Source organism: Paroedura picta, chromosome 4 (genome assembly GCF_049243985.1).
Source record: "Paroedura picta isolate Pp20150507F chromosome 4, Ppicta_v3.0, whole genome shotgun sequence".
Taxonomy (NCBI): Eukaryota; Metazoa; Chordata; class Lepidosauria; order Squamata; family Gekkonidae; genus Paroedura; species Paroedura picta.
This window is the reverse complement of record NC_135372.1, coordinates 82,353,657-82,372,028: the sequence shown is the minus strand read 5'-3', so window position 1 is coordinate 82,372,028 and position 18,372 is coordinate 82,353,657. Positions and strand designations below refer to the sequence as shown.

Genomic DNA, 18,372 nt, shown 5'->3' with positions numbered 1-18,372 from the left:
GTAATAAATAAGAAGAAGAAGAGTTGGTTCTTATATGCCGCTTTTCCCTACCCGAAGGAGGCTCAAAGCGGCTTACAGTTGCCTTCCCTTTCCTCTCCCCACAACAGACACCCTGTGGGGTGGGTGAGGCTGAGAGAGCGCTGATATCACTGCCCGGTCAGAACAGTTTTATCAGTGCCGTGGCGAGCCCAAGGTCACCCAGCTGGTTGCATGTGGAGGAGCGCAGAATCGAACCCGGCATGCCAGATTAGAAGTCCGCACTCCTAACCACTACACCAAACTGGCTCTCAGATCAGATTGACAGAAAAGATCAGATTGACAGAAAAGGGCTTTTAAAAAGCAGCTAGCTAGCAGGACATAGATCTTATTCAATGAGAGCTATTTAGCACTTAAAATGGAACAAACAAATATGCTATGGTTGAACAGGCTATAAGTTGTTTCTATGAAAGATGACTCAGCCTTTCATGCAGTAGACAAAAATGGAAGTGGTAAAGGTCAAGGTTCAATTCCTGGCATCTCCAAATAAAAGAATGTCAGATGACTGGCAGAGGGAACCAATTTTTATATCTGAGACTCCAGCAAATTGTTGCCAGATATGACAGACAGTACTGAGGTAGAAGGAACAATATTCTGGATCTACAGGGGACATATTCATACTTGCAGCACTTTATGATAGTATCCTACTCATTCTCCCTCAACAACTGGCCAAAGGAAAGTACTGTCACTCGCAAAGCCCACCCTCAAACCCGAGGCATTTCTTTTAGCGTTCCCCTCTACCAGCTTGCACAAATCCAAGAAAAATCAGGCTAAGTAGCCTGATTCCCAGGTGAACTGAGATACGCAATAATAAAAACACTTTTTCTATATTTGACAAATATATATTTGACCTCACTGTGATAATATATGACTACTGGATACAATAAACTCATACTTTGATCTCTCCAGATATGAAGTACCCTGATTAACTCAGGAGAGACCCAGCATCCTCCCTCTCCCAGTTACCTGAAGGATCCCCCACAAGGGGCCCCAAGTCAGTGAGAGTACATAAAAAGAGCCCTGAGAGATTAAACCAGTAGTTTATCCAGTCTAACATTCTATTTTATACAGTGGCCATCTAGTTACCCAGGAGTGCCAATGAGCAGGGCACAGAGGCCAAGCCTTTTCCTGATGTTACCTCCTAGCACTTGTATTCAGAGGATTCACTACTTCTGAATGCAGAGGGTCCTTTAGTCCATTTTAGGCCAAAGCCTGAACCAAAGTTTTAAAAGCAATACTTGAAAGGTTCAGAAATTGATAGAAAGGATAGTTTCTTTATTTTATTAGACTTAAACTTGTTTCACTGTTCTGTCAGTGCCATGATTTTTTGAGAGATTATTTTATATTGATCTTTTTTGTTACAGCTAAAGTAAGTAGTCTTAACTTAACACAGAGGACTGTTTGCTGCCTGTCTTCATGAATCTGAGGGCTGTAACTCCATTTATTTAGTGCATTTTCATGCCACCTCTCCAAGGAACTTATTTGCCTGAGACGGCTTGCAAAATAAAACAACCAAAATATATCAAGGAAATGGGACTTACTGAATCAGTAATTACAATTAAAAATGGATTAGACAGTGATTATAATAGTTTGAGTATAATAGTTTTGGTTTTCACGCTAATTGTTTTTGTTCATCACAATATTTTAGAATACTTCCCTCTGATTCTCTTCCCTTCTATGCTTATCATCTGACCACACCTGGTGATCTTAGGGTTTTATTCATGCTATGAGAAGACACTTTTTGCATCTTCTGTACTCTGACAGAATTCGTTCTTGCTCCCTTGCTAAATAGATATAATCTCTCATATTTTATTGGAAAGTCTTCTATATTATAACTTAAGATGTCACTTTATTCTACCATGGTGAATTTCTATGACTGTCCTCTTTCTACTCTCAGATCAAAATCTTACTATATCTTTGGATGCTGCAAAAAATGTTTTTACTCCTTTTGTCTTTAGGGAAATACATAGAGAGTATAAATGAAATTTCAAATTGTAACACTGCTCAAAGCACGGATCCATAGAGCTTTTATATTGAACAAAGGAAAATAAAACAGTAAAACATCACTCAAGTAAAATCCAGCTTTAAAAACCAAGACAGTGTGTAAAAACATTTCCCTGCTTAAAATGAATTTTAAAAGTTTTCTAATCAGAATTGCACTGTCAATGTTCTGGCCTCATCTTTCATATGTTTCTACTAGGTGTGAGCAACTGACTCTGCTTGCTTACAACAGTATCAACATTGGTTTAAAAAATAGAATATAGTGAAACTGGCTTCTACTTGACAAAAGAACACTGTGATACTACAGTGGTGACTGCTATCACAACTATTTTGAAGACTGGTTGGTACACAGCTTTACCAACAGATATGGCTGAAGTCTGGAACAGTACTATATTAATCCAAAAGAATTCATTAATACTGTTTTCTACTCTGTATATCATTGCCCTTAAAGGTCAGTTTACATTCCAATCCCAAAGAAGGGCAATGTCAAAGAATGTTCAAATTAACGCACAATTGCACTCATTTCTCATGCTAGCAAAGTTATGCTCAAAATTGTACAAGCTAGGCTCCAGCAGTATGTGGACCAAGAACTTCCAGAAGCATAGGCAAGATTTCGAAGAGACAAGAGGAACTAGAGATTAAATTACCAACATATAAAGCATTTACAGAAAGGTAAAAGAGAAAAAAGCGACCAGCTGATAAGTAATTATTTCATTGTCTATACATCGTCTATACAAGTATACCATACGTAGTGTAGTCTAATATTATCTCAAGAAATATATAGTCAGTTCCCATTGCATATTGGTCCTAACCTAACAGTTACTGCTGTCTTTCTTAAGAAAGTCCAGATAATCACTCCACTGTTCATCATATTCTTCCGGTGGTTTCTTCATAACCATGTTAGTGAGTCTTGCCATTTTTGCTAAGTCCGCTAATTTGTCAAGCCATGTAGAGATAGTTGGAGTCTCAGTCGCCTTCCAGTGCTTCGCCCACACCAACCGTGCCGCCATAGTTGCATGGAAGAAGAGGATTCTAGAAGAATTTGATAAAGCACTTGGGTGGAAACTTAGCAACATAGATTCAGGCTTCATTGGGTATCGCATTTTAAATATTTCCTGTAACACCATATGTATTTTAGCCCAATACTTTTTTGCTTTATCACAATTCCACCACATGTGATAAAAGGAACCTATTGCTTTATTACATTTCCAACATTTATTATCTGAGATTTTTGCAATGACCTTTGGAGTAATATACCATCTATAAAACATCTTATACCAGTTTTCCCTTAAAATCTGGCTGTTGGTTTGTTTAGGAATTTTGGTCCAAACTCGTTCCCATTCCTCCATGGCAATTATGGAGCCCAGGTTTTGCATCCATTTAATCATACAATTCTTTACGTCTCGTATTTCAAAAGAAGTTTATAGATCTGGCCCTGTAGGTGTGGTTTTTTGAGCAGTAACATGTTTTCGAAATCACTAAGAGGCGAGTTTTTGTCCACTCGAATCTCAAAGTCTGTTTTTAGTCTAGCTTTCAGTTGGTTGTACTCCATCCATCGTAGCTCATATCCTTCTTTGTTTAATTCTTGCAGACTCTTGAGCTCACCTGTTCTCGTTAACAAGTCCTTGTACATTGGGCATGTTATTCTTTTTTGCTGCTGTCTGGAAAACTACGCCTCTATTGGCGATTTCAATAAATATGATGAGGAGCAAAGTCTTTTTTTGTATTTATTCAAGATCTTTAAAAGAGATCTTGTCCAAAAGTTGACCTTAGGTTTTTCCTTTCCTTTTGTTTTCAGGGAGGGCCAGAGCATTTCATGAAAGCTTTGCTTACTATCTACCTTTTCCAACACCAAGTCTCTTGTCGTTGGGTCAGTTATCCAATCTGCCACTGCTGTCAGTGTTGCCGCATGTAGGTATAATTTTAGATTTGGGACGCCCTGTCCCCCTCTCTTCTTGTCATCTTGTAAAATTTTAAAGGCAATTCTTGGCCTCTTATAGTTCCAGATGAACTTATTTATTTCAGACTGCCATTTATTTACTACAGAGTCGTTGATATCTATTGGCAGGGTTTGAAAGAGGAAGTTAAATTTTTGGTAATATTGACATTTTTACTGTGGCCATTCTTGCTGACAACGAAAGGTTCAGGCTGTTCCACTTCTTAATGTCCTGTTGGATTTGTAACCAGAGCTCCCCGTAGTTGTTTGCAAACAAGGTATCAGAGCGGTTTCCAATTTGGACTCCTAGATATTTGACCTTTTTGGTGTTGATCTAACACCTTAATGCCCTTTTGGTTATCTCTATATTCAAGTCAGACATGCCGAATAGCATAATCTTGGTTTTAGAAAGGTTTACCCTGTATCCAGAGTGTTTCCCAAAAGTGTTTATCTCTTCAAACAACAATTCTAGGGTGGAGATTGGATTGGTTAATAGACAAACAACATCATCAGCCTAGCTTTTGAGTTTAAATTCTTCTCCAGCAATCATAAGTCCCGAGAGCTTTGCGTTTGCTCGAATTTTACGAGCTAGTGACTCCAATACCAGGTTGAATAGTAGAGGGGATAGCGGACATCCTTGTCTGGTTCCGTTCCCAATTTGGATAGGGTCCTTAGTTAACATTCCATTAACCAAAATTCTTGCCTCCTGCTTTGAGTATACGTGCTTAATTAGGTTCCAGAAATTGTCCCCACATTTATTGTTGGGTAAGCGTGGCCAATAGGAACTTCCATTGCACCTTGTCAAAAGCTTTTTCAGCGTCTAAAAACACAAAAGCCGCTTGGATTCCTTTAGTATGGACCACCTCCATTGCATTAAGGACAAATCTGACATTGTTTTTCATATGCCTTTTGGGCATGAATCCTGTTTGATCTGGGTGGAGGATTTCATTAAGGCATATCTTCAGTCTTTCTGCTAAGGCCTTTGCAAAAATTTTATAATCCACGTTAAGTAGTGATATTGGTCTATAAGCATTTGGCGATAATGAGTTCATGCCTTCTTTGTATATGAGTGTTATCGACGCTTGCTGCCACGATTTGGGGAGTGATTTTCCAGAATTGTCCACTACTTCATTCAACATCTGTGTCAGAACTGGTAATAATATATGATTTAATTTCTTATAATAAGTTGCGGAAAGGCCATCTGGGCCTGGGGCCTTATTTAGTTTCATAGCTGTTACCGCTTCAGCCAGTTCCTGAGCTGAGAATCTCTGATTTAATATCTTTCGTTGCTCGTCTGTGAAAGTTAAGGATGGGGTGCCTCCAAGATATTCCATACTGTCAGGTACAGTTTCTTCGTCTGTTTGGTATAAATTTTGGAAAAAGTTTGAGAGACATTGTTGTATTTCCGGATCTGTACGGAAGTGATTGTCTCCATTTTTAAGGCTGGATATAACACTTTTGTTATGATTTCCTTTTAATTTATATGCCAGCCATCTTCCAGGTTTGTCAGCATGTTCAAAGTTCTTTTGTTTTATCCAATCCAGTTTTTTCCTCATATCTTCGGTTTCCAATGCATCTCTTTTTAGTCTTAAGAGAGTTATTTGTCTGGCTGTCTTCTTAGACAGATGGGCTTGGTGCTGGATTTCTAATTGCCGAATTGACCAGACAATTTCATTCAGCTCTTTTTCTTTCTTTTTCCTTTTGGCGGAGTTCAGGCTTATCAGTCTTCCTCGTATATACACTTTACTCGCATCCCAGACCGTGGATAATGGAATCTCTTTTGTGCAGTTAAGTTTGAAGAATTCTTTTAAGTCAGCTTCGCACAGATTCAGATTCTATTTGTCTTCTAGAATATATTCATTCATTCTCCATCTTCGCATACCAGCTCTGCAGAAGGAAAATTCTGCCCAGATTGGGTTATGATCTGCAAAGGTATTGGGGAGTATTTCCATATTTGCCACTTTTGGTAATAACGATTTTGAACACCAGCATTGGTCTATTCTGGAGTATGAGGAGTGTCGAGAAGAATAGAAGGTGTACTGTTTGCTTTTGGGATGGAGGTCTCTCCAAAGATCTATTAGTAAATTGAGGTAAATGTTGCGCTTTGCCAATTTCGGAAAATATGCTCCCTGTCGGTTATGTGATCTGTCCAGCGAGGGGTTCATTACTGCATTAAAGTCTCCGATTATAATCCAAAAAATTCTTCGAAGAACTTGTCCTTCGCATTGTTGGGAGCATATATGTTTGTCAATGTGTATTTCTGACCATCTGGTAGCTGTATTTCAAGTGTTAAAAAATGGCCATCATTATCTTGGATTTTCTGCTCAACCTTAATGTTGGGGTTCGCGATATAGATTATCACCCCTCTTTTTTTCACTGTGGCAGAAGCTGCAAATTCTCTTCCTAGTTTTCTTGTTGATAATACATTTAAATTTTTTCCCCTCACATTTGTTTCCTGTATACAGTAAATATCTGCTCTCAGTTTTTTGAGTTGATTGAAGAATTTGGTGCGTTTGGCCGGTGAATTCAGGCCATTAGCGTTTACGGATAACACCTTTAGCTTCTCCATTCTTTCGTGTTGGTGCGGTTGCTCCTTGTTCTGCTTGAGGAGGGGTGGCTTGTGTTCCCGTTGCTTGTGTTAGATGGGATGATCTATCGTCGCAGAGTTGAACTAATCGACGCGTAGTTTCCGCTCTTGTTGGGGAAGTCTTGGGTGATCCTGCCCCTGAGGTGCCTTGAGATAAGTTGTCGGCAAGCTCTTGAGCCTGTTGGAGCATTCGGATAGTTTTTCTTCCCGGTGGTAATATCACTTCCAGGGCAAATGGAATTCTCCAAAAGTATCTTATCTCTTTGGCAATTAGGATCTGTCGCAAAAAATGAAATTGTGCTCTTTTCCGTAGTGTGTCTGCTGGCAAATCTTGAAAGATTTGTATTTCTTGGTCTGCCAATTTCAGCGGCGTCTCCCGAAGCTTTTGGAGCAAGTTATTTCTTATTACTTTGCTATCGAAACTTACAAGAATATCTCTTGGTTGTTTCTTGCGTGCAGCAGCCTTTGAGTACACTCTGTATACTTTGTCGATCCGGATCTCTTCCTCCTCTAAATAATCTTCCAAGCTTTCAGTAATTTCCTTCCTCAGGTCTGTTTTCCCAAATTCTTCCGGCATGCCTTTAATTTTTATGTTCCTGGCTTTGGATTCTACTTCTAGGACTTCGAACTTGTCTTCTGCCACTCTTTCCCGCTCCTGCTGATTATCTTCCACACATTGGATTCTCGTTTGGTGTGTTGCCAGCTGATTTATGTTTTTGTCAACTACTTTTTCCAGACCATCAATTCTGTCTGAAAGTTCTTTCTTGATGTCTTGAACCTCCTTTTCAACCTTTTTAACTGCTTCTAGTATCTCTGAATTGCCCTTACATAATAGGCAGTACATCTGTGCATTGGTTAGGTTTTCAATATCACTTTCCTTCTCTTCTGCTTCTGTTCCCCCGATCTGTTTCTTTTTTTTTCTGCTTCTGCCTCCTTCCTTGCTTCAGCCATCTCCTTTCTCCTCTTCCAAAAATTGGTTATAGTAACTTCTGATTTAGGGGATCTGATTTGCTTTGGGCGAGGTCTTAATCTGTCTGTCATCAAAAATTTTGTTTTGCTCAAAAGCCCACACTGTAATTTGACTTTATGACCGCTTTCACAATGTCAGTACAGTAAACAGAGTTTTAAATACAGAGTTATAGATTAATATATATTGCTATTATTTCTTCAACTTTGAGGACTTGCTTTAACACATTGCTATAATCATTAGATCAATACTCTAGCAGATTAACAGCCTAAGCATTCATACACTCTGTTAATCTATTATCTATGAGATACTAATCTTTTGTACCAATGTGATGGGCTTAGATCGTTGATTTCTTCCAACTTCTGGTTGGTGGGACCGACTCTCTCTTTAGACCCTGCAGATAACAGAACAAAACAAAAAAAAGCATAGGAAAAAAGAAGGGAGGGGATAAGGGGGGGTAGAAAGATATCTCCTTCCAGAATCAACTGTAGCTCCAAAAATAGATTAATCCACCAGGCGTATGTTAACTTGCAGAGGAGTGTTAAAAATTTAAAAAACTATTATAAGAATAACAGCCACAAGTAAACAAGAACTTTGTCTAAAAAAGAAAAAAAAAGAAGTGACAAAAGAGGAGAGGAAGGGCCAGGACTGTAAAAATATCAGTGGAAATGTGTACAGAGTGAAAAGAAATTTTTTTTTTATTTTTATTTATTTATTTATTTTGGAATGTCCCCCAAAATAGTTCAGTGTCCCACAGATTAGTTCCTGGGATGTTATACTGAAAAGAGTGATGAAAAGGAAAAAAAATGTGAGGGCAAAAAGGGGGCAGAAAGCAACCAGGAAAAAGGAAAGCAGAGTCAACAAATTATAATCCACTCAGGCAGGCGCAAGTTAAACATCTAAGATGGGTCCTTCCTCCATTGCAATATTCATTAACTCCGCTGCACACATCCACCGCAAATCCCAGACAGACGTCTCGCGAGAGTTGAGAAGCCTGGTAGTTATCAACCAAGCGATCTCCGTGAATTGTAAACAATTCCTGCCGCGTTCTCTGTCGGTAAGAATTTAAGCTTTTCCTTCTCTCTGTTCTACCGAGTGTATTTAGCTGGTTTGACTTCCGTAGTCTTTATGCTGATGATTCCGCTCCTTTTGTCAGTTGCTTGAGCTGTGAAAGGCTAGCCGAGAGGTTGAAACAGCCGGAGGGAAGTGCAGGGTTTCATACAGCTGGTCGTCTCAAGCTTAGAATTTTACTTTCGATTTAGCTGCCGTCTGGGCCTCAGACACAAACTTCGGAGATCCGGAGAACTTATTCTCCACGGATCTGTAGGACCCTCTGGATGCCGTTCCCGGCTCCCGCAGCGACCACGAGCAAGGTTTGCGCACCTCGCTCAAGTCTGACAGGGGCTGCTGCTCCTGCCCCTCAGTTTGGTTTGAGAGCCCATTAGATACGGGCTGCTACAGCGCCATCTTCCAATCGCTTCCAGCCTCCAGGCAAGTTCTTAAACAGATGGGAATACCAGAGCATCTTATATGTCTCTTGAGAAACTTATATGCAGGTCAAGAAGCAACAGTGAGAACTGAACATGGAATCACTGATTGGTTCAAAATTGAGAAAGGAGTTCGGCAAGGCTGTATACTGTTGCCTTGCCTATTTAACTTGTATGTGGAGCACATCATGAGAAAGGCAGGATTAGAGGAGTCACAAATTGGGATCAAGATTGCAGGGAGAAATATCAACAACCTCAGATATCAGATGATACCACTCTAATGGCAGAAAGCGAAGAGGAACTAAAGAGCTTGTTGATGCGGGTGAAGGAGGAGAGTGCAAAAGTTGGCTTGAAACTCAACATCAAGAAAACGAAGATCATAGCATCCGGCCCGCTCAATTCCTGGCAAATAGATGGGGAAGAAATGGAAATAGTGACAGATTTTATTTTCCTGGGCTCCAAGATCACTGCAGATGGGGACTGCAGCAAAGAAATTAAAAGACGCTTGCTCCTGGGGAGGAAAGCTATGGCAAATCTAGATAGCATCCTAAAAAGCAGAGACATCACCCTGCCAACAAAAGGGCATTTAGTCAAGGCTATGGTATTCCCAGTTGCAATGTATGGCTGTGAAGGTTGGACCATAAGGAAGGCCGAGCGTCAAAGAATTGAGGCTTTTGAACTCTGGTGCTGGAGAAGACTCTTGCGAGTCCCTTGGACTGCAGGGCGAACAAACCGGTCAGTCCTAGAGGAGATCAGCCCTGCCTGCTCCTTAGAAGGCCAGATCCTGAAGATGAAACTCAAATACTTTGGCCACCTCATGAGAAGGAAGGACTCCTTGGAGAAGAGCCTAATGCTGGGAGCGATCGAGGGCAAAAGAAGAAGGGGACGACAGAGAATGAGGTGGCTGGATGGAGTCACTGAAGCAGTAGGTGCAAACTTAAATGGACTCCGGGGAATGGTAGAGGACAGGAAGGCCTGGAGGATCATTGTCCATGGGGTCGCGATGGGTCGGATACGACTTCGCAACTAACAACAACAATATATTTGAATGAAATGATGACCCTGTGTAAGATAATTTGGTGAAAGCATGGATATCACTAACATTCAGTACAGTGACATAGTTCATAGTACTCAGTACATATTTTGGAATATTTATTTATATATATATATATTAATTAATTATATTTATATACTGCCCTCCCCGAGGGCTCAGGGCGGTTTACAGAAAACAGGAAAAGATACAGATAACATATGGTAACAGGTGATAACAGTAATAACATTATAACAATAATAACAAGATCATAACAATAACATTATAAAATAGAAATTGCAAGAGCCTCAGCTCAACTCTTGCTAGGACCCAGTGGGTAAAGCTGATTAGTGTCAGTTGTAGTAGGGGGGGGGGGCTTGGGAGCTAATTGAAAGCAGTCGTTTGGGTCAAGCTCAACCAAATGTCTGGCAGAGGAACTCCCCTTTTGGAACTGTTTAGGTTCTGTCAGGGCCCTGATCTCCTCTGGGAGCTCATTCCACCAGGTGGGGACCAGAATGGAGAAAGCTCTTGCCCTGGTTGAGGTCAAGCGGGCTCCTTTGGGGCCAGGGACCACCAGGAGGTTGGATGCAGTAGAGCGCAAGGCTCTTTGTGAAATGTAGGTAGAGAGGCAGTCCCTCAGGTAATGGGCCCAGACTGCGTATGGCCTTAAAGGTGATAACCAACACCTTAAGAAGCATAAATAAAAATATAAGTGGTAGCGAGCAAGCTTACCATTCACCCACTTTGGGTAGAAGCCTCTTGCAGTACATTTGTTGTTGTTGTTCGAAATCCTGCTTGTACTTCTGGAAGTTCTCGCTCTTGTATAGTTGTTCTGTATAATTTTGCCACCTTTTAAAAATCTCTTCTGCTTCTGTGAGGTCCCCAACATTTTGGTCCCTTATCATACCCATCTTTGCATGAAACGTTCTCTTCATATCTCCAATTTTCTTGAAAAGATCTCTGGTCCTCCCTATTCTATTGTTTTCTTCTATTTGTTTGCGCTGTTCATTTAAGAAGGCATTATTATCTCTTCTAGCTTTTCTCTGGAATTCTGCATTCAATTGGGTGTATCTTTCTCATTTCTGCATTCAATTGGGTGTACCGTTGTTGGGTGCAGATGGACAAACTCTAATGGAAGATGCAGAGAAAGCAGAAAGGCTTAGTGCCTATTTTACATCTGTTTTTTTCCCACAGGTCAAAGGGTTTAGGCACATCTAGAGACAGCAGTAGCCAAAGGATAGTGTCTGGGTGGCAGGTTGACATGGATAGAGAGGTTGTCGAGAGGCATTTAGCTGCACTGGATGAGTTCAAATCCCTTGGGCCGGATGAAATGCACCCGAGAGTGCTCAAAGATCTTTCCGGAGAACTTGCAGAACCCTTGTCCATCATCTTCGGGACCTCTTTAAGGACTGGAGATGTCCCGGAGGACTGGAAGAGAGCAAATGTTATTCGGATCTTCAAAAAAGGGAGGAAGGAAGATCCGGGAAACTACAGACCAGTGAGTCTGACCTCTGTTGTGGGGAAGAAAATGGAGCAGATATTAATGGGAGCGATCTGCAAACATCTGGAGGACAATTTGGTGATCCAAGGAAGTCAGCATGGATTTGTCTCCAACAGGTCCTGTCAGACCAACCTGGTTTCCTTTTTTGACCAAGTAACAGGAGTTGGAGTGTACGCTACTCCCCTATCCTTTCCTCTTCACCTCTTAATAATTGGGGGAGGGATGGGATTTTTAGCCGCCATGTTAGTAGATTGATATTTTAATGGGAATTTTAATGGGATTAGTTGTTGTGACCCGCCTCGAGCCTATCGGGAGAGGCGGGAAATAAATCTAATAATAATAATAATAATAACAACAACAACAACAACAACAGGTTTGCTGAATCGTGAAAATTTGGTTGATGTCGTTTAGTTGGATTTTAGTAAAGCTTTTGATAAGGTTCCCGGTGATGTTCTGATGGATAAATTGAAGGACTGCAATCTGAATTTTCAGATACTTAGGTGGATAGGGAATTGGTTAGAGAACCACACTCAAAGAGTCGTTGTCAATGGTGTTTCATCAGACTGGAGGGAGGTGAGTAGTGGGGTACCTCAGGGCTCGGTCCGGTACTTTTTAACATATTTATTAATGATCTAGATGAGGGGGTGGAGGGACTACTCATCAAGTTTGCAGATGACACCAAATTGGGAGGACTGGCAAATACACCAGAAGATAGAGACAGAGTTCAACGAGATCTGACCAGGTAAAAATGGGCAAATCAGAACAAGTTGCAATATAATAAAGTGTAAAGTTCTGCATCTGGGTCAGAAAAATGAAAAGCATGCCTACTGGATGGGGGATACGCTTCTAGGTAACACTGTGTGTGAACGAGACCTTGGGGTACTTGTGGATTGTAAACTAAACATGAGCAGGCAATGTGATGCAGCGGTAAAAAAGGCAAATGCCATTTTGGGCTGTATCAACAGGGGCATCACATCAAAATCACAAGATGTCATAGTCCCATTGTATACAGCACTGGTCAGACCACACCTGGAGTACTGTGTGCAGTTCTGGAGGCCTCACTTCAAGAAGGACATAGATAAAATTGAAAGGGTACAGAGGAGAGCGACGAAGATGATCTGGGGCCAAGGAACCAAGCCCTCTGAAGATAGGTTGAGGGACTTGGGAATGTTCAGCCTGGAGAAAAGGAGGTTGAGAGGGGACATGATAGCCCTCTTTAAGTATTTGAAAGGTTGTCACTTGGAGGAGGGCAGGATGCTGTTTCCGTTGGCTACAGAGGAGAGGACACACAGTAATGGGTTTAAACTACAAGTACAACGATATAGGCTTGATATCAAGAAAAAAATTTTTACAGTCAGAGTAGTTCAGCAGTGGAATAGGCTGCCTAAGGAGGTGGTGAGCTCCCCCTCACTGGCAGTCTTCAAGCAAAGGTTGGATACACACTTTTCTTGGATGCTTTAGGATGGTTAGGGCTGATCCTGCGTAGAGCGGGGAGTTGGACTAGATGGCCTGTATGGCCCCTTCCAACTCTATGATTCTATGATTCTCTTTCTCCCTTGCCTTTCACTTCCCTTCTCTCCTTAGCTATTTGTAAAGCTTCCCCAGACAGCCATTTTGATTTGTTGCATTTCTTTTTCTTTGGGATGATTTTAGTTGCTACCTGTTGTACAATGTTGCGACCTCCGTCCATAGTTCTTCAGGCACTCTGTCTATCAGATCTAATTCCTTAAATCTATTTGTCTCCTCTAATGTATATTCGTCGGGGATATGATTTAGTTCATACCTGAGTGGCCTAGTGCTTTTCCCTACTTTCTTCAAATTAAGCCTAAATTTTGCAACAAGAAGCTGATGATCTGAACCACAATCAGCTCCTGGTCTTGTTTTTACTGACTGTATATAGCTCTTTGGCTGCAGATCACATAGTCAATCTGATTTCTGTGTTGACCGTCTGGTGATGTCCATGTGTAGATTTGTCTCTTGGGTTGTTGAAAAAGAGTGTTTGCTATGACCATTGTATTCTCTTGACAAAATTTTACCAGCCTGTGCCCTGCTTCATTTTGTACTCCAAGGCCAAACTTGCCTGTTATCCCGGTTATCTTTTGGCTTCCTACTTTAGCATTCCAATCCCCCATGATGATAAGCACATCATTTTTTGGCGTTGCTTCTAGAAGGTGTTGTAGGGCTTCATAGAACTGGTCAACTCCATCCTCTTCAGCAGCAGTGGTTGGGGCATAGACCTGGATTACTGTGATGTTGAATGGTTTGCCTTGGATTCAAACTGAGATCATTCTGTCATTTTGGGGATTGTATCCCAGTACTGCTTTTCCTGCTCTCTTATTGATTATGAAGGCTATTCCATTTCTTCTGCAAGATTCTTGTCCACAGTAGTATACCTGATGGTCATCTGAATTAAATTCACCCATTCCTGTCCATTTTGGTTCACTGATTCCTAAAATGTCGCTGTTTAGTCTTGTCTTGAGACAAGTGGAAACAATAATCCACCTTTGGTCTGAACAGTGGATCTTCCTTAATACCACCCTGGAATGGAAAGAGCACCCAACTATAAAACTTTACTAATTGAAGTGACAGCAACTAAAAAAAGAGTTTTGAGACTTAATTTGGATAGAGGAATTGATCTGATGTGCTCAAACACTGCTTTGGTCAGAACAGATAGAACTACATTCAGCTTCTATGTGGGGAAGTGATGCCTGGCTGAAGGCAGCACCCCTGAGGAACTGCAAAATGTGGGAGTGCCACAATAGTGGCAACCCCCATCCATGGCAGGACCATGGCTGCGAGCTATCTACAGAGAATTCCAGACCCTCTTGTGGCGCAGAGTGGTAAGGCAGCTGTCTGAAAGCTTTGCCCATGAGGCTGGGAGTTCAATCCCAGCGGCCGGCTCAAGGTTGACTCAGCCTTCCATCCTTCCGAGGTCGGTAAAATGAGTACCCAGCTTGCTGGGGGGTAAACGGTAATGACTGGGGAAGGCACTGGCAAACCACCCCGTATTGAGTCTGCCATGAAAACGCTGGAGGGCGTCACCCCAAGGGTCAGACATGACTTGGTGCTTGCACAGGGGATACCTTTACCTTTACCTTTAGTCTTGTCATCTCTTGTTTAACCACGTCCAGCTTGCCTTGATTCATGGATCTGACATTGCAGGTTCCTATGGAATAAAAATCTTTACAGCATCGGACTGTCTTTTCGCCACCAGTTATTACCACAATTGAGCGTCCTTTTGGCTTCGGTCCAGTCACTTTATTCATTCTGGCACTACTCGTACTAGCCGTCTGCTCATCCCCAGTAGCATATTGGACACCGGAGGAGCTCATCTTCCGACGTCATATCGTTTTGCCTTTTGAACTTGTCCATTGGGTTTTCATGGCAAGGATACTGGAGTGGTTTGCCATTTCCTTCTTCAGTGGATCACCTTTTGTCAGAGCTCTCTGCTATGATCTGTCCGTCTTGGGTGGCCCTGCACGGCATAGCTCATAGCTTCACTGAGCTACGCAAGCCCCTTTGCCACTGCAAGGCAGCGATCCTTGAAGGGGATTCAAATATATACTCTTGCTGAATTCTACAGCCATTACACTATTGTTATAGTTTCCCATGAAGGAGGTAGCACTATGCAAAAGCAACCAAATCTTTAAAATGAGGCCTGCTTAAGACTTCCTACCCTGAGCTCCCTGCCATCGCTACCACCCCTTGCAAGCGTTTTTGGGAAAGGGAGTTTCCACATATGCATTACGATCACAAACACTCAAAGAACTCATGAGTAAAAAGTTTTCAGAGAAAGCAGGGTAAAATCAAGCTAAAAAGAAATAAATGAGAATGTTGTTCATCACCACTCCACATGAATTCATGAAGAAAAAGCAGTAGATTAAGGGCAGTGATATACAGAGTACAAAACAGTATTAATGAATTCTTTTGGATTAATATCGTACTGTTCCAGTTTTAATTCAATAACTTTCCTAAGCTATTATATTTTAGGAAAAGTCAGTATAAAAGAAAATAGCATACTGATTTCTACATATAACAATCCATACTGTAATTAGTGCTTTATTTCTTCTCTTAAAGAATCAATGCCATCACATTATACTGGAAATGTTTTATACTAAAACCTTACCCTCATGTTCAAACAATTAAGGTACTTTCAAACATGCACATAAAAAAAGGAACACCCAAATATACTCATACTGTATCAATAATTTAGTGATAAGCATATTTCAAACTCTTGTGGCGCTGGGTGGTAAGGCAGTCGACATGCTGTCTGAAGCTCTGACCATGAGGCTGGGAGTTCAATCCCAAAAGCCATCCTTCCATCCTTCCGAGGTTGGTAAAATGAGTACCCAGCTTGCTGGGGGATAAAATGGTAACGATTGGGGAAGGGAATGGCAAACCACCCTGTATTGAGTCTGCCAAGAAAATGCTAGAAGCCGTCACCCCAAGGGTCAGACATGATTCAATGCTTGCATACGGGATACCTTTACCGTTATATTTCAAACTTAAATTTTGGGAATAAACATACAAATTGTTTTTAAAAGAGCCTTACAAATCTAGGTGGAGAAACAGGTAAGTTTAGACTACTCAGAGAAACATCCAGTCCATTTTGTGCACAGGCTACAAGCCGCAGAGCCACAAAAAATTCCTGCAGAAGAGAAAGAAGTTATTAACATAGTACAGCTGTTCAGTACATGCCACTGAACACATAGCCCTGAAGATTCAGGGAAACTTCAGGAAGAGATTCCAGTACAATACAAGATGCCGCAGTTGGAGAAGAGAGGAACTCTCACTAACAGATCTATCCCTAGGGAGCTGAAGAATCCAGAACAACCCCTCCTGCTGCCCTCTAGCCTTCTGAGACTTTCAGGTCTTGTTATCACCAATCACTTGGCATTGTATGCACTTTCAAACACAAACCAACACTAATAATCCGGATGCTGGGCCCTATACAAACTTGGCCACTCATGTGATAACTGGTGGCTCAGGGATAAAAGCACAAGACAAACTTTCAGCCTTAAGATGCAACTGACCAGGGGACTAGCCGCTTCTTCCAGAAAGCAGAGAGCCCAGGGTTGCAGAGGATCGTAAATGTGCTATCTTGCAGCCCACTACTGATCTGTTAACCACAGTTAAGAGAATGAGAACATTACACTACATAAACCTTAACAAATTCCTTTATTTTTCTTCATTTTCAGATAGTAATTAATCATAAGTTTCTGAGTTACTCTAATACACCACCAAAGATTCCCAGTTCTTAAATGTTTTCTATAAACCAGAATTTGTAAAACCATTTCAACAATGAATCAAATATGTCTCAATTTGCAATGACTGTAGGAAGGGATTGTATTAATAAATAGACCATTATCAGAGCAAAAGAGAATCATGTACCCCCTTTAACAGAAGCTTAACGTGTGGGAATGGCAGGTGAATCTTTATAGTGTAGAGCAGTGTTCCCCAATCCCCGGGCTGTGGAGCCTTCAGTACTGGGCCGTAGCGGGGGGAGGGAGGCGCGGGCATGCCAGTGAGTGCGCCTCCCGCCCCCCATGGTGCGGAATTTGCTGCGCCAGGGGGGAGGCGCAGGGGCCGGTATGCCAGCGGACACAAATGCGCAGGCATGGTAGCTCCACGCCTGCATGTTTGTGCCCACCGGCGCCCATACCTCCTTCTCCCCCCTGGTCCCCAGGCTTCCCTCTCACCACCCCTCCAGTCCCCGGCCCGAAAAAGGCTGGGGACCACTGGAAAATATTTCCTTGAAAAATCTAATCCAATTGATCTTCTATTCAAGGGACAAGATATTATTTATTTAATTTATTGTTACAAAATGATTAGAACAGGGGTAGTCAAACTGTGGCCCTCCAGATGTATTCGCTGGCAGGGGCTCATGGGAATTGTAGTCCATGGACATCTGGAAGGCCGCAGTTTGACTACCCCTGTATTAGAACAACACTGTAACAGAACATCACAGGAAGTCGCTTCTATAAGGGACAGCATTGTAGTCTGTTGTAATGTTTATTGCACTTATCATAACAATTCCATTTTATACTGTAACTAGCTTCAAAGCCTGTTCCTAAGAACGGGCTTTGAAAGGGTTCCCTCTCCTGGCCCCCGGCCAGGCAGCTTAAGGTGGCTTTGGGCCGCAGCTTGCAGCCGGATTAAGTGGGGCGGGCGGGGGCTGGCCAGCTCGTTAGCAGGCCCAGGACAGAGCTCCTTAGCAGGCTGGGAGGCCCTCGTTAGCAAGCCCTCCACCACGACCCTTTGCCCAGGGCTCTCTCCCCTTACCTGCTGCTGGCTCCAGGCACAGAGGCGCGTCTGAGAGCAAAGAGGCTAGAGTCCAGGGATGGAAGGCGGGAGCTGCAGGGGCAGGGCCAATTGGCCCTATTCCAACTTGGACAGCTGGACACATTCCACCCCTAGGCTGTTTCACAAATATATAGAGGAACCATGGATAAGGATGTCTTTGTAACTCCTTTTCTTCATTACGTTATGCCTTAGACAGTTTTTCATTTGCACTGTTCTCTTGTTATGCTTCCCATTGCATTGTTTCTTGAAGGTTCTTTAATGCTTGATTGTATCACTTCTTATATTTTGTAATTCATGTTGAGTATCAGTAAGAAAGACTGGCTACAAATGAAGGTAGCAACAGAAACACAGTTTTACCTGTTTGTTGAGAATACCTTTTCCATCTGTATCGGCCAGATCCCAAATCTAAAAGGCAGTTAGATGGAAGCAGCATGTAAAAATAGTGCCAAAGTAGTTGGCAATAAACAAGTGTCAGAAAATAATTCCAACCATATAAACATATTTTAGTAGATTAGCAAGAATCT

At 41.9% G+C, this 18,372-nt stretch overlaps 2 protein-coding genes across 5 annotated transcripts in view; both read right to left on the bottom strand.

Annotated features, from left to right (window-relative positions):
- Nucleotides 1-18,372, bottom strand: part of EPS15 (epidermal growth factor receptor pathway substrate 15) — a 98,884-nt gene that overhangs the window by 47,648 nt on the left and 32,864 nt on the right. For 3 of the 4 annotated variants that reach the window (XM_077333777.1, XM_077333775.1, XM_077333778.1), the window contains 2 exons: nucleotides 18,206-18,253; nucleotides 16,098-16,193 (listed from right to left, as the gene is read on the bottom strand). In XM_077333777.1, coding sequence (XP_077189892.1) covers nucleotides 16,098-16,193; nucleotides 18,206-18,253 — 144 coding nt within the window. Of the gene's footprint in view, nucleotides 1-16,097; nucleotides 16,194-18,205; nucleotides 18,254-18,372 lie in introns of those variants that run through there. The other variant, XM_077333776.1, reaches the window with a different exon arrangement.
- LOC143835699 (uncharacterized) lies at nucleotides 4-16,089 on the bottom strand. Its single transcript, XM_077333780.1, has 2 exons — nucleotides 14,641-16,089; nucleotides 4-14,083 (listed from the first exon to the last, which is right to left on the bottom strand). The coding sequence occupies exon 2, from the start codon at nucleotides 7,402-7,404 to the stop codon at nucleotides 6,508-6,510; it is 897 nt and encodes a 298-aa protein (XP_077189895.1). The 5' UTR covers nucleotides 7,405-14,083; nucleotides 14,641-16,089; the 3' UTR covers nucleotides 4-6,507.

Bases quoted from the DNA above. Each gene is read 5' to 3' on its own strand.
- LOC143835699 (XM_077333780.1), bottom strand. From the start codon at position 7,404: ATGTACTGCCTATTATGTAAGGGCAATTCAGAGATACTAGAAGCAGTT.